The 15,312-nt window shown below is 43.9% G+C and overlaps 1 protein-coding gene across 1 annotated transcript in view; it reads right to left on the bottom strand.

Moving 5' to 3' along the window:
• The window catches only part of LOC115643591 (putative bifunctional UDP-N-acetylglucosamine transferase and deubiquitinase ALG13), a 49,260-nt gene that overhangs the window by 24,631 nt on the left and 9,317 nt on the right, over nt 1-15,312 (bottom strand). The window contains exons 4-15 of the mRNA XM_030547604.1: nt 13,522-13,568; nt 12,264-12,336; nt 10,664-10,745; nt 10,214-10,394; nt 9,079-9,154; nt 8,138-8,246; nt 5,633-5,697; nt 4,529-4,629; nt 3,225-3,352; nt 2,621-2,840; nt 2,329-2,443; nt 1,906-2,129 (exon numbers count right to left, since the gene is read on the bottom strand). Of these exons, the coding sequence (XP_030403464.1) occupies nt 1,906-2,129; nt 2,329-2,443; nt 2,621-2,840; nt 3,225-3,352; nt 4,529-4,629; nt 5,633-5,697; nt 8,138-8,246; nt 9,079-9,154; nt 10,214-10,394; nt 10,664-10,745; nt 12,264-12,336; nt 13,522-13,568 (1,421 nt within the window). The remainder of the gene's footprint in view (nt 1-1,905; nt 2,130-2,328; nt 2,444-2,620; nt 2,841-3,224; nt 3,353-4,528; nt 4,630-5,632; nt 5,698-8,137; nt 8,247-9,078; nt 9,155-10,213; nt 10,395-10,663; nt 10,746-12,263; nt 12,337-13,521; nt 13,569-15,312) is intronic.

The raw sequence follows: 15,312 nt of genomic DNA, 5'->3' as shown, positions 1-15,312 counted from the left end.
ACATGGAGCTGCAATGTAATCGTTTTACAGATTACTGTATGTGACATGCTTGGTGAGGTAAAGTTACCACATACAGGGTAATTAGCCTTTCAGAAAAGCAGCACCATGGCTCTAGATAAAACAACCTTCCAAACCCACAAGTGGGGGGCAATTTCAAGACAATGGCATATGTCAGGTTCCAGCCCAAGTTACACCCCTATTTTGCCAAGGCTTGGAGCTTAGAGATCCAAGGGACATTAAGTGACTAAAAAATACTCTGGTGCGGGGGGGAGGAATTGCGAGTGTGGTGTTTCTCGTGAGAGACACAGAAACGGGTCTGGTGGGAGTGCCTGCATGCCCCTCTGATCTCTAAGCTCCCTGCCTTAGCACACAGCTGTGTAACTTTGGGCTGGAGAATGAGGCCTGGTCTACACTAGAAAATTAAGTCGGCTTCACGCTGGCGTGTGAAAAATCCACACCCTCTGAGCGGCATAGTTAAGATTACCTCCCCTACCGTAAACAGCACTAGGTCAATGGAAGAATTCCTCCATCAACTTAGCTAACACCTCTCGGGGAGATGGACAGTTGGTGTAGGTAATGTCTACACTAAAGTGCTGCAGCACTGCTGTTAAGTACTGCAAGTGAAGAAAAGAAATACAAAAGAAAAGGAAATACAAAATAGTTGGCTGAACATGAGAAATAACCCAATAATAACTCCAGGCAAACATATGGGGGGGCAGGGGAAGAGGGGGAAAGGGAAAATGGGATGCACACATTCCTGCTAAACGCTCATGATTCTGAGTCTGAAAAGGAAGCAGAATAGTGTATCTAAGTTGCTAACGAATAACTTCTTCCAAGAACGCTGAGCAAAGGTCATAGGTTGAGCCCAGAACAGAAGAAGGGACTAATGTACGGCTGCTGAAGCATAATTTTGAGTTTTTTCCTTCTCTTCTGTCATTTAAACACCCAAGATACCAATTTATACCCCAAATCTATGTTTGCAAAATTCATTATATCAAATGGCGGTGACGAACAAATTCTGGAAGACAGGACGGTTGAATTCACAACTGTCAGCATTGAAGCAGGCTTATACCTGAACTCCAGTCCAGACAGCTAAATACTGACTGGCTGTTTTTAACACACTCCGTTTGGTTTAGTCTAAACCTACAACAGGGTTTGGAAAAGGAAGTAGAGTGATCAAAGGGTGATTTTTCAAGAGCAGACACCAAAGGGGCTTCACAACTTAGACTGGAGGCTCAAGTCTGTCATTTCACTTGCAGAATTGAGAACTTTTCATTTTGGATTGGTCTCAGTTTGGGGAATAACTGTGCTTACAAAGGGATTCACATACTGTAGTACGTATGAGAGGGGGAGCCATGTTAGTCTGGGTCTGTAAAAGCAGCAAAGAATCCTGTGGCACCTTATAGACTAACAGACGTTTTGGAGCATGAGCTTTCGCGGGTGAATCCCCACTGCGTCGGATGTGAATACCCACTTCGTCAGATGCACCCGACGAAGTGCGTATTCACCCATGAAAGCTCATTCTCCTATACTGTAGTACGTTTCCTTTTATAGAAACTTGCTGTGCAAAGGGGATTTCAGGAAAAAGTCCATTTGGAGGTTGTTGCTATTTTCTTGTGCAGAAGAAAGTAGCTTCTGAGTATTAGGGTGCTGTTCTCTAACATCACAACGTGTCACTTCATACTACACAGAAATGCAACAGGGGAGCGGCAAGACTTTCTGTAGAAAGTTGGAGTAAATTCCTAAGAGTTGAATCTCTACAAAGCTTTCATAGTTATTGAACTAAGAGACTCTAACTAGAGCATGGCACACAAGAGGAGAGCTCCCATCCGCATCTTTCAAAGCTGCACATGCAAGTCTGAAAAGCCTATTGCAGGAAATATGAGTGGTGTGTTAACAACCCACTTCAACATTGCACACTTGTACTGGCTTTTCCTTTTCACAAACATTTCTACATGAACTTCTAGCTCATGACTTACTGGGACAGCAGGAAAAGCGGACTCATCTCCTCTTTCAGTTTCATTGGAAGTTACGGTTTCTTCCAAAGCCTGAGGCTCCTCCCCAGTCTGTGGTACATGCGGACCTGCCTGATGGAAATTCTGCAACTGCTGGTGACTATGGCTATATAAATGTCAGAGAAAAATCAAGACACACACATGGGAGTTAAAACTTAATGGAAATATGCTTAAATTATACTTCTTTTGGAAATGCCCTTACATATGTTTGCAGAAGTGCTATTTACCCACTGTTTAGTATCATGCCATTTTAAACGCTTATTTTGCCCTTATTCGTAGTACAATGTTTTGTAAAGAAATGTATATTCACTTACTGTGACACATAGAAGAAAATGCCATAGCTGTGATAACATCTCTTCCCTGGATCAGGGTACAATGGTACCTGAGGGCCAACCATGTTGTTCCTCTTTGTAAATTGGGCAGACCCCCTAAGTTTAAAGGGTTAAAAAATAATCCAGCTACCAAGAAGCGCCTACAGATTCTCTCAGATGAAACTCACCTGTAGAATCATTTATTAAATATCTCAAGATGAGCTAGGGCTAAACCTGTGGGAGACCGAACAGGGAATAAATACTGGTCTTTGTTAGAATTCCAAACCTTCATACCTGGGCATTCTATATCCCCTGCCACGCCTCGGAGGACGGTAGTGACCATAGGATGCTGTATTCCCAGAAGTTTGAGAGTAATTAAATGGAGAAGGGTGACCTGAAGGAACATTGTGCCACGGTGGAAGAACTGTCTGACTCCTATTATAAGCCATTGTCGTGTAAGCTTCTTTCCCACGGACTCTCCTAAACGGTTTCTTCCATGATTTCATACCCATTCCTGCAATTTCAAAGAAGCACAGGAAAAAAAATAATGAGGGTGCAAATGGAAAAGAGAAGTTAGATCAGTTAAACATCTGTACGGATCTACGTGACTGCCTTAAATGGAAAAAAACTCCAGAGGTACATTCAGATTATGAAGTAGTGCTAGACAATTTCTTATGAGAAATTATGTAAGTTAATATTTGCATATGGAGTTGGGGGGGGAAGTCACCCACCCAGAAAAATGCAACCAAATGTGTGATCTTATTAAAATACTAATTTAAGCCTTTAGAGGTAGATGAGCAGAATGTTTAATAAGCTTCGTACGCAAAGAGTGGCCTCCCAATTTTGGCTAGGCCAAGCCAGTACTCTCATCGTTCAAACCCCTCCCTTAAGACCTTACTTTGCGATTCCCATGGGGAACGAGTGATTTTCTCATTGTTTCCTCCTCTTTGACTGGGAACCCAGTCGCAGGCAGGGTCAGGAGTCACTTGTGTCACTGGTCTGAAGTTTGCCAATGGAACAATATACCTACATGAAAAATACTAGTGTAAGTAGTGCCCAAGGAATGCATGCTAATGCAGATCAGTGCCATGTTAGACAAAAAACACTGCCATCAAGTGTGATCAGATCTTACTAAACAGACTTTTCTTTATTTAAGAAGCTCATAAAAACAAAGACATACATTTCTAAACTATGTACATCTGTGTTGGCCAAAGCCAGGGGACCATTTAAATATAGCTTTTTTTAGCCTTCCAACCCATGTGTATAGTAACCCTACTTGAGATTTCTCAGAGCTAGATGAGGGCACAACAAAAGACTCCCCTGCTATAGACATGTAACTTGCATCGATGGCAACGCCATCCTTTAGAGACAGATCCAGTGTCAGAGGCAGAATCATCCCCGGAACAGCACTAGTAACATGCATAGTAATGTGTACACTAGTCAATGTCCCCCCTTCCACACTTATAAAAATTTGGATCCCAGCATTGTCTTGGCTTTCAGAGACTAGCTAGCTACTCTCAGGATTGTTTTTAATTTATCTTTAATCCAGGCTTTAACTCCTGCACATTCTTTCACTCAAGGACACGCTGCAATACCTGTCACTTATAATGTGCACATAGCACCAGAGTTGTGCTTTTTAATCTTACAGATAACAATCCAGACAGATTATCAGAGGTAATTTTGGGATGTCCCAACATATGGCATTTTTGCGAGAGGTATGACATTTATTGTATGGCATTTACAAAACTCCCCAAATGAAGGGGGAAGGGCAAGGAGAGAACTTGAATGAGAGTTGTCAGAACCCGTTATTTAGCTGTGATGTAAGTCCCACTCCTAAGAAGTTCTAGAAGCCAGCTGTATAGACTCATTGTTCACCACGAACTCAGCCCAACAAGCAGGAGACTCTTCTGTATGGCAGTTAGATTATACCTGGAATGTTTTCAGTGAAAACCCAAGAGGTATTACCCCTGCCATCTGCTACCAGTGGAATGGTAGCTACTGCCATGCTGTTAAACTGGTAAGGAACGGGGTCTGGTTTTTATCTTATATTTTGAAGCAAAACTGAACCCAGAGTTTCAAAACATTCCGACAGCCACAATTTAAATGCCTGTTGGGAGAGAGGTGTGTATGCGCAGAGTCACCAAAAAGGAGGATTTCAGCAAATAAGAGACACAGCTTTAAGGCTGTCTCCAGATTACTTACTTTTCTGCCAGCTCTTCAATGAACACGAGCATCGTGGTATCATCAGGTCCAACATCCTGGATATAAGCACTGTAGTACTCACCCCCAGGCTCCAGACATACCTGAGGAGGAAATAAAGGGGGAGTAGGTAAACCCAAATGGTGACACATTAATGGGGCTCTGGTTCCCCCCAATGGTTGGTAACATAGGAGCTGTTTTCATGCTGCTCACATACCACTGAGCTAGCTTCAGAGTCTTGGAAAACCTCAGTCCAGCACTCCCCGCCCTACCCGACAGAGACAGTAGAAGAGTGGGCAGCAGAGGGAGAGAGACTGCAGGAACAGATACAAACAACAGCAAGAAAAAGAAGAAGAGATGACCTCATGGATGGAACAAAGGCAGGGAGGGGACAGGTCAGAACCAGAACTGCCTTGTACGATTCAACAACTAAACTAAACAGGACCCACTGCACTAGGCACTGCACACACACAAAACAAAAAAACCCTTATTGTCCATCTTTCATCTCCATTCTGCTGAGGTTCGTATACAGTGCCGGTCACTGTGGCATCTGTGCATTTCAAGAGTTCAGTCTTAGGCCATGGCTACACTGGCGCTTTACAGCGCTGCAACTTTCGCGCTCAGGGGTGTGAAAAAAACACACCCCTGAGAGCTGCAAGATACAGCGCTGTAAAGCCTCAGGGGCACATGCTCCCACCACTGCAAGCTACACCCGTAGAGGATGTGGAGTACGTGCAGCGCTGGGAGAGGCCTCTCCCAGCGCTGGCGCTGCGACCACACTCGCACTTCAAAGTGCTGCCACGGAAGCGCTTTGACGTTTCAAGTGTAGCCATACCCTTAAACTCCTCTACTGTCAGGATTTATAGCACTGGTTCCTGGTCAGCTTCCAAGCAGCCTTTCCCATGTACTATCTTGTGCTAGTTTTGAATTTACAGAAAGTTAATTTAAAAAAAAAATTAATTAAGATGACCCCATCATATTTAATAGCTATAATGAGAGAAGAAATCTCTGAAGACCCTATGAGTTCAGATAGTTTTATGACTTAATATACTTTATTTAAAGCAACTTTAATCATTCATCATTACTGAATCTGCTTCAAGTACTAACCTGACATCTGTCTCCTACATAGTACTTTCTCCCAGCAAACATGAAGTAATCAGTTTTTCTAAGTTCTACAAGAGATCAAAGTGAAAGTTTAAGCTAGGTTCATTTTTTACCATTACCCAGAATTGCACTCAAGTATTATAGCTGAAATGAGTGAATTATCTCCTGTATTTTCCTGGACATCACTGTGTGAGCACTCTGAACTACCAAGTAGTCCCTTCCGAGGCTTGAGCACTAGGGAAACGTTGCACTCTCCCCACAACTTGGGATGCCACAAAGCATAGTGACAACTCCCATGTGACTGCCGGCAGTCGAGCTCTGGAGGAAGATTGGCATGCAAGACAATCTGGAAGGCACAAAGAATCCAAAAGCACTTTACAAAATACATATGCAACAACAGGATCACTTTGCTCATCACTGAAATTCAGTCTTTTCTGGGACCAGCGTGCAGCAATGCTATACAGAAATGTTGGGCCAGAAACAAAGGACGTCCCTTTCTTCTGAAGGTATGGCTACACTTGCAGCTGTACAGTGCTGGGAGTTAAACCAGTCTTCGTACAGCTGTGTAGGGAAAGCGCTGCAGTCTGTCCACACTGACAGCTGACAGCGCACTGTCCTGGCCACATTTGCAGCATCTGCAGCGGCATTGGGAGCGGTGCATTATGGGCAGCTATCCCAGCATTCAAGTGGCTGCAAAGTGCTTTTGAAAAGGGGGTGCGGTGGAGTGTGACAGGGCGCGTGGGGGAGAGAGCGAGAGTGGATTTTTGGAGCTGACACTCTGTCAGCAGCTGCCTTGCAAGTTACAACCCCCTCCCCGACCCTCTCTCGCTCACTGAAAGCATCAGATAAGCAGCCTCCCTGAAACGGACCCCTCCTCCCCTACCTCCCTCCTGCACGCCGCGCTGCTTCTCTTGTCAAGCCCTCTCTCTTCAAGCAAACACTAGCTGTGGGCGTTCCAAAGGGAGCTCATTCACAGCAAACAGGAGCTGTGTTTGTTTTTTTGATAAGCAGCTTCAAGAGCCCAGAGTTCACACTGAAACAAACAGAGGCATCACAACAAAACGAAGAGCGTAATCTTTACTTAAAAGCATTATGAGAGGCTTCCAGAGGTCAGTTACAGCGTAATAAGATTATTCCCTGTTTACACTGGCACCCCAGTGCTGCAACACCAGCACTGCTCTCTTTAGTCCTCTCGTCGAGGTGGAGTATAAGCAGCGCTGTAGCCAGGGAGATACAGCGCTATATGTGCCTTGCCAGTGTGGATGGGGAGTGAGTTACAGAGCTGCACGGAGCTACATGCGTCAGTGAAAAGTTTTGGCAGGAGGGAACTGCCAGGGTCTGTCTCCACTACCGCCCTCCTGCCAGAGCCTTTCCCTGCTGTGAGAAAAGGCTCTGGCAGGCCGGCTCCTGGAGCCTTTCCCTGCAGCGAGCAGAGAGACAGGAGAAGCACTGCTTGTGTAAGTACACACACACCGGGTTCAGGCAGGTCTTCACTCGACTTGCCTAAGCAGAGCCTCACTGTCTACACTGCTACGAATACCCATGCTAGAGGTGTGTGCAGTGTATCTACTCCGCACCTCACCAAAAGGAGCAGGCAGTGTTGCTGTACTGGGATTCGAAATCCCAGCCTGGCTAACGGAAGAGATGAAAACACAAAATGCTGACCAGTTGTGATCATTTTGTAAGGCGGGATGGGATGTAGCTGGATAATTGTAATCTACTTAAATCGCCCTGACTGGGAAATTCTGAAAAGTTATTCTTCCTTTATCACTCCCAAGTGTCTGTATAGCGCTGTCGCACACTGGGAACTGGCTGCTTTGTTTAGTCCCAAAAAGTCCGTGATGAGTGAAGTGAACCTAGTGTTGCATTCACGATTTGGGATTCTTTGGCGTGTGCGATGAGATGTGGGGGGAGAGGGTAACATTTCCCTAGTGCTCAAGCCCCTGGAGAGCTGGAGAGGAAGGGACCACTTGTCTCATTTGACAGTTCAGAGTGCACACTAACCAACCCTGCTCCTTTACAGTTACTCTGAACCCAAACACGTTTATGGAACATGAGCCTTTTGCAGACACTGCTACTATAAAGTAAAAACATACCCCCCCCATTTTACATCTGAACACTATCTGAAAATAGTGTTACAAGACGATACTCTGCTATTGCACTTAGCTTTTCTGAATCCCCCTATATTCTAGTCCAGAACCAGTATGTTTTTCTCAGCAGATCAGATTTCAGGAGCATGATGGACATCATAGAAGACCGGAAGTACTCTAATGGTTGCTTAGAGATGATAATAAGAAATCTCTGGCTGGTATCAGGATGTATGCTCCACGGATATGTCTGCTGGGTTAGACAATGTCCTTTACGTTTCAGGTACATGGCTATCTGCTCAAGCCCCTGTGCAGGTCCAAAATACTTGTAAATCAGTCAATGAAATAACCTCATTGGGCCACAATAACTTTTACTTTTAGCCAGGAATTTACAGCATATACAACATGGCTTTTTGGGTACCTCTTCTGCTGTCCAACCAAACTTCAAACTCTATATTTCGATAGATCCGAGGGTCCAGGGCTTTCATCACTCTATACGCAAAACATATCTTTTGTGGGTTTTCTGGCTGCTAAAACAGAGTTAAAATGGACAACAATTAAAAGCGTGCCATATATTCACAAGCCTTTCCTTTCCTTGCAGAGATTCAAATTATTTTAAACAGGCATATACACTTTGTCTTCTCTGCCTCTTTCAGTTCCACTAGGACAGGCAGTTTGTTTGCTTCAAGTAGAGAAGCAAAGAAGAATATGAACAAGTCTTTAGGTATTATTGCTTTGTCCATGAGCCTCAGAAGCCATAACTTCAAAATGATCTTTATTTAACCACGGGCTCTATACTGAGCTGTTTGATTTCAGGATAGAAAGTTTTTAGTGAGGAGATAAAAATAGGAAAGGAAACTAACTAGGGGCTGACATTTAAAAGCGGCTGACCACACAACTCCAAATCAAAGTCACACACACACACACACGCTCCTTGAATGTTAGCTAGAGCAGCGTTTTGAGCCAGGCCTGGTAAAATGGAACAGCAGCACTGTTCATGTGCCTAAAATAAAATTAGATTAAATACGATAAACTAGATGGTTTCTAAGTAAGAGTCCAGATGAGGGTTGGTTTGCCAAATTTTGTTTTTAAAACTGCTTGTTTATTTTTAAGCTAGCTAGAGAACAAGAGAGTATTATCTCATAAAAAGCTTACTGCTGAGAGGCTCAACAATTAATTTCGAAGACGAGATAAAGAATACCAGGGCTAAAAACGAAACATGCACATGTAAGTCTGTGGATTTACACCTGTTTTATTTCCTCAACAGCAGCATTTAGAATAGGAAGGGCTGGTTCAACCTTAATCACAGTATCATGAACACTAATGAGAAAGAACTGAAGGATTCTCCCTTAATTGCCAAACCTTTGCCTCTTCAGTGCCTTGTCTGAGTTTATCTTCAGGCGGATTGTCAGTATTGTTGCCTTCCCAGTCTTCCTCTCTAAGCAATTTAAAAATAGGATTACAAAATACAATGCAAGATTTCTGGCCAGCACTGAAATCAACAAGATCAAAGTGGCTGAATGACCTTACAGAAGAATTATGGTGCCATCAAGTGATAAGATGCAAGCAAGAACCAAACACTATTCTAATGTACTACAAATATGAAGTTGTGCACCTGCAACACTCAAACACACTAAACCTTTTTCTGATTGTAAATACAATGCTCTCCCCCCCACTCCAACCCCTTCAATTGAGGTCTTTCATGCAACACTGTTTTATGTTTAAGGAAAGGTCAGCCCAGTTCCATTTTGCAAACTTAAACACTCCTTCAGTTGTTCCACTCATAGGCATTATGGAGTCCCCCCCCACCCTTATTTTTTATTTTTTTTTAAATCTGAAGGACTCCTTAACAAGGGTGTCTACGTGACAAAGTGTTTAAGAACTGCCAGAGCCAGCAACTTAAGTTGAGTTCTTTCCGGCTTGCACGTCATCACAATTAATTAGGTCAAATGTTGTTGTCTCATCTGTACAATCCCACTGGTTCCTACCCCATCAGAAATAAATGGGCTCCACAGTGGCACTGCAAATGAGGGCAGGGTTTGGTCCTAAACTTAGGGCATAGTTTTGTTAGCGAAGTACAAGCCAGAATAGAATCCAGCTCACTTTCTCATAGTATTAGCAGTCTTGCTGCTGCCATACTAATAGGAATTAAAGTAGCCTAATAGTTTCTCGCTAAAGGAAGCCAATGTTTCTGCTTACTCGTGATTTGTTCAGTAAGAAAGTGCCAGTTGACTCAAGCCAGTGTGAGAGGTGGCTGCTCAACCACACGTCACTTCCCAGTCCCAGGGAAAGCACGCTGCTTTTTCCACAATATGCTCAGACTCTGGCTCGGTACCAGGACATTGGAGAATGAAGGCAGATGTTCCATGTGGCAGCTCAGAACACAACTGGTAGGCTAGTCTCCCCACCCCTCCAATAAAAAATACAAACAAACAAAAAAAAACACCTTTAAGTGATCAGTTACTATTCACAGGATAATTTGTTTTTAAACTAGTACCTCCTTTCTGATGAAGTGTTGGACCCTTCCTTGGGAAGGCTATCAAAGTTTGCATCCTCACTTCCAACAGAGGCACTGTTTCTGTTCTTTTTGTCCCCACTTCGAAAACTGTCAACTGCACCTCTCAATTCCTTCTTCTCCACGCCAAGCATATCTTTGTACAGGATCTCGTACAAGACAGCTGGGAAAACAAAGCACATAGAACCCAATGGTTTTGACTCGGTGCCAGACAAAGAACACCTGGAGTCTGATAGGTGACCTTAGAGTAGCGGATGTGTTCACTGTGGACTTCCAGAACATATCAGTTACACTAAACGCCATTCAAAATGGTTAATGAGCTTTCCACTTTCTTCTCCCTTCAGTACTCCTCTCCTCCCAAGAAAGAGAACAATGTTGAGAAGTACTTCAAATACACTATTTGTAACGGAAAGAGTAAGAGAGTTAATTTACCCTGACAAACAGCAGCATCTGCCTGAGATTGTTCTGTATACACAGAGTCGTAATGGGAGTCATCGGAACAACACAGCAAGATCTTGAAAAAACAAACAAACAAACAAAAAACTTTGAGGAAGAAATCAAAGAAAACTAAACATGTTCTAGCTCAAGACTACAACTCCTTTACTCATTCTAAGGCCAGGGCTTTAACTCACTGTCCAAACAATGGCAGTGCTTAGTATAAATACAAACAAAGTGTTAGAAACAGAGTTGATCCCTACAGAAGAGATTGTAGCAGGTGTACAAATAAGTTTGCCTATTACCTCCATGGACACTCTTTAGTTATCTCATGAACTGTTAAAGGTCAAATATGAGAGACTTTACTGAGAGTCAGCTACCTTATGACCAACTAATGGTCTAGACGCTAAATGCCAATCACTATTGCATTTCAAATCCCCAAACTGCAAAAACTTATTGGCCCACTAGTATCAAACTAGAGGAAAAGCTAAATACAGAACTTTCCCTACACCCTGTAATTGTGTCAAAACCTCAAGTGGGTTTATACTATTTACTGCTTTACATAATGCAAACCCCATGAAAAAAAAAATCAAGCTAATTAATTTCTATCCAGGAAGGAAAAAAGAATACACCCTAAAAATCTCCTCTGCTCACTTTTGGGGGAGGGAGAAGAGTGCCCTTTCTTCACCCATATATTTGTCTAATCTTGACACCTTCACTTTGCTCATTCACAACTCAATCCAAGTGTCTCATTCTAGCTAGTGAGATTATAAAAAATAGCCACAGGGAACTGTATTGGAAAAGAGGAGATTAAGGGGGGATATGACAGAGGTATATAAAATCATGAGTGATGTGGAGAAAGTGGATAAGGAAAAGTTATTTACTTGTTCCCATAATACAAGAACCAGGGGCCACCAAATGAAATTAATAGGCACTAGGTTTAAAACAAATAAAAGGAAGTTATTCACACAGCGCACGATCAACTTGTGGAACTCCTTACCTGAGGAGGTTGTGAAGGCTAGGACCATAACAGCATTTAAAAGAGAACTGGATAAACTCATGGTGGTTAAGTCCATCAATGGCTATTAGCCAGGATTGGTAAGGAATGGGGTCCCTAACCTCTGTTTGTCAGAGGGTGGAGCTGGATGGCAGGAGAGAGATCACTTGATCATTGCCTGTTAGCTTCACTCCCTCTGGGGCACCTGGCACTGACCACTGTCAGTAGACAGATACTGGGCTGGATGGACCTTTGGTCTGACCCGGTATGGCCGTTCTTATGTTCTTATTCAGGCACCATCAACCCAGAAAAATCACAGTTGATCAAATGGGAAGATTCCTGGGCTGTAATATCATAACTCCTGCAGCCAACAGGAACTTAGTCTAGCAAAATGTTAACGACTGTTCAATGAGAGTGTTCAGCTGTGAAAGCATCAGCCCTGCTGAAGTTAGCTTTGGTTTTGTTTTTTAAGTGGGCAAAACGTGCAGAGACTTCACAGGAGTTACAAGAGCAAAACGGAAGTGATAAGCTCATTCGAACGGGGTGAAATTAGAGCCATCTAGGAGTGGGGGGATAGAAAATTGGCTCCCATTTCCTTACCTTGTCTTCAAAGCCATTGTTTGTAGCACAGGTGGGTGGCTGTCCAGGTTCCTGGTACAGAATAAAGTCTCGGCTAGGCAAGAAGAGGAAAATCAAGCGAATTGAGAGACAGCAGGCGTTTAATGCAAGTGCTTGTTATGAAGACATTGGAAGGAATAGTTTAGAGAATCCACTGTTGGTTAATAGAGAGAATGGGAGCAGAATATTTTTCCTAACAAGTGAATGCCGACATTAAATTTAAGCAATAACTAAATTCACAAAGAGGAACCATTTACTTGAAAGAAGAAATATTTGGTAAAACCTACAAGACCTGGTTTCAGATAAGATGCATCTTTTTATTATTAGTTCAGGTATTTCTGATCTCAAGACTGATTGCTCTGATAGTGAGGTAATTAACCCTTAACAAAGTAGTTCCCAAACGGGTTAAAACCTCAGTACAGGATGCCATTAGAACCTTGTAGAAATCCAATTGTCTATTTCGGACTGGAACAGCATGCAGAGTGTTTTAGCATCTCTGCCCCAGGCTCCTAAACTGTTTGTTCAGAAGTGGCAGTATTTTTTTTTAAGCAAGACAGACAGTACCTGCAGCAGACGCAAATGTCAGTTGAAATGATAATTTATTTTAAATGCATTTCCAGGCATGTACACCGAGCAGCACTTCTCACTTCCTGAATTTTCAAGGCCACCTCATATAGCGAGCACAGAGTTTTACTTTTGTGCTGGCAGTTAACTTTTATAGCCAGCATTAGATGTTTCCAATGCACACAACTCCACATCATTTCACACACTTCCTATCAGTAAGTCTCTCACCGTATACTTTTTTTAAAAAGAGTTTAATAGTTACGAAAAATGCCACATAGATATCACTAGAGACCAAAGCCCTCTGATAATTCACAGAGCCAGTATTGCCTGGGCAGCAGCAATGAAACCTCCAGTAGTCGGGGTTAGCTCAATCTCCATGGCCACCAGATCTTTCTCCTCTTGGGAGACTTACCTGGGATGCCAATTGAGTACATTTCAGGACGTGGGATCGTCTTTACCTGGAATTGGTTTGCAGCCACCCATTCATGTAATAAATATTGACCGGCAGTCACTCCTAAGCCAAGCTGGCCTCAAAGCTAGATGATCATAATTGTCCCTCCTAGCCTTAAAAATCTATTAATCAAGAGATTCTGGGCCCCACAGCTAGTACCCTTAAACATCCAAAGCCCATTACAAAATTAATTTTAATTTAAAATTAAAAAAGGAAGAGACTTACTTATACATCAGTGATAGAGCACTTATTTCCAGCTGGCCAGCCCTTCCCTATGTGTACACAAATATTTTAAGATCATGTTAGAAGGTACGAAAAGAACTGTTCTTCATCAAACATGGAGTGGAGCTGACCACCGAGCCTGCCCTGCAGTCCCTGGAATGCTATACTGGTTCTCTATATACCATTCATTCAGCTAGTCAACATTTTTCATGATTTTTTTAAAAAGCATTTCCTGACCAGCTCTAACTACAGTGTAAACTTCTAAGCCCCTGTCGTCAAAGCTCGAAAAGACTCAAACCAAGCTCTACAAAGGAGCATAGGCGTGCGTATGGGGTGTGCCCAAGCAAACCCTAATGCAGGGGTGGGCAAGCTCGTCCTGCCCAGCCCGCCTGAGCTCCTGGCCAAGGAGGCTTCCACCTCATACCCCGGTGCCTAAGCGCTTCGTGTCCAGGAGCAGCCCTGGACAGCACGGCAGCAGTGTGGCTCCGGCGGGACGTGAGCTCCTGCTGCACGGAGCCGTGTGGTCAGGGGGTGGGGCTGCGAGCTCTGGTGGGCCGAGCGGCAGGAGCTCCTGGACATGGCTCGCTGAGACTCCAGGAGAGGGGGAAAGCGGCATGGTAAGGGGCCAGGGCCGGGGGTTGGATAAGGGGCAGGGAGTCCCGGGGACTGTCAGGGGACAGGGAGCGGGGGGGAGGGTTGGATGGGGCAGAGGTTCAGCCGGGGGAAGGGTGCGTTCAGGGGATGGGGAATGGGGGGTTGGATTGTGGGAGTCCCGGGGGTCTGTCAGGACTCAGACGGGGGGTGGATAGGGGTCAGGGCAGTTAGGGGACAGGCAGCAGGGGAAGGTGGGGCCTGAGGGGGGCTGTCAGCAGACAAGGAGCAGGACAGGTCGGGGATTCTGAGGGGGGCAGTTGGGGGCAGGAAGTGGGTGGGGGTCAGATAGAGGGCAGGGCCAGGCTGTTTAGGGAGACACAGCCTTCCCTACCTGGCCCTCCATACAATTTTGGAACCCTCGGGCCATACAGTTTGCCCATGCCTGCCCTAATGTCTCAAAAAAAAATGGCTTTGTGTTTTAATTTAAATGGCATGATACTCTATATAGAAAGCTCACGTTCGCTCGCAGCAGGCGTCCCTACTACTGTGGCTCCACATCGCCATTGGTCCTCCCCTCCCCTCCAGCTACGATTCTAGAAAATTCTTAGACCTATATCAGCGGCCACGTCAGGCGTGCACAGTGCAGTGTCTACAGTGTTTGTCGCGTGTACCCTACTGAAAGAGCATAACAAGCCCGTGGCTTTACGTTTTAATTTAATCGTATGATACCTCCTTTTCATTTTAAAATATGGATCCGTTCGTTGTTAAGAGAAGAAAAGGAGCAGACAAGCTGTTCATGTGAAAGCGCCTTTTCGAAACTAGCACATGTAAAAAACAAACTAAGAAGTACACTGCCCCAATAGCGCCGTGACTCATGGTTTTGTACATTGAACAAGAACTGGCTGTGTCAGTTAATTACAATGATGTGACTGAGGAATTTACATCCATAACATCTGGTGAGCGATGTCTCATTCTCTAGGAAAGGAAGATGAAGAAACCTTAATCTGTTTTGGTCACTTTGGATTAGCTCATTATCTGGTTAAAGATCATGAAAATTGATTGCATCTTTGTATACGCCTGGTTATCACTACAGCAAAAATGTGGTATTTTGTGTCTCATTTTAAGTAAAGTTTAGTTGTTAATTGTTTTAAAATTAAGTTTAGTTAAGTTTTAGTTTCTTTAGTTTGTTTGATGAATAAA

The sequence above is a fragment of the Gopherus evgoodei genome, unplaced genomic scaffold, assembly GCF_007399415.2.
Source record: "Gopherus evgoodei ecotype Sinaloan lineage unplaced genomic scaffold, rGopEvg1_v1.p scaffold_63_arrow_ctg1, whole genome shotgun sequence".
In the NCBI taxonomy this organism is placed as follows: Eukaryota; Metazoa; Chordata; order Testudines; family Testudinidae; genus Gopherus; species Gopherus evgoodei.
This window is presented reverse-complemented; position numbering and strand designations above follow the sequence as displayed.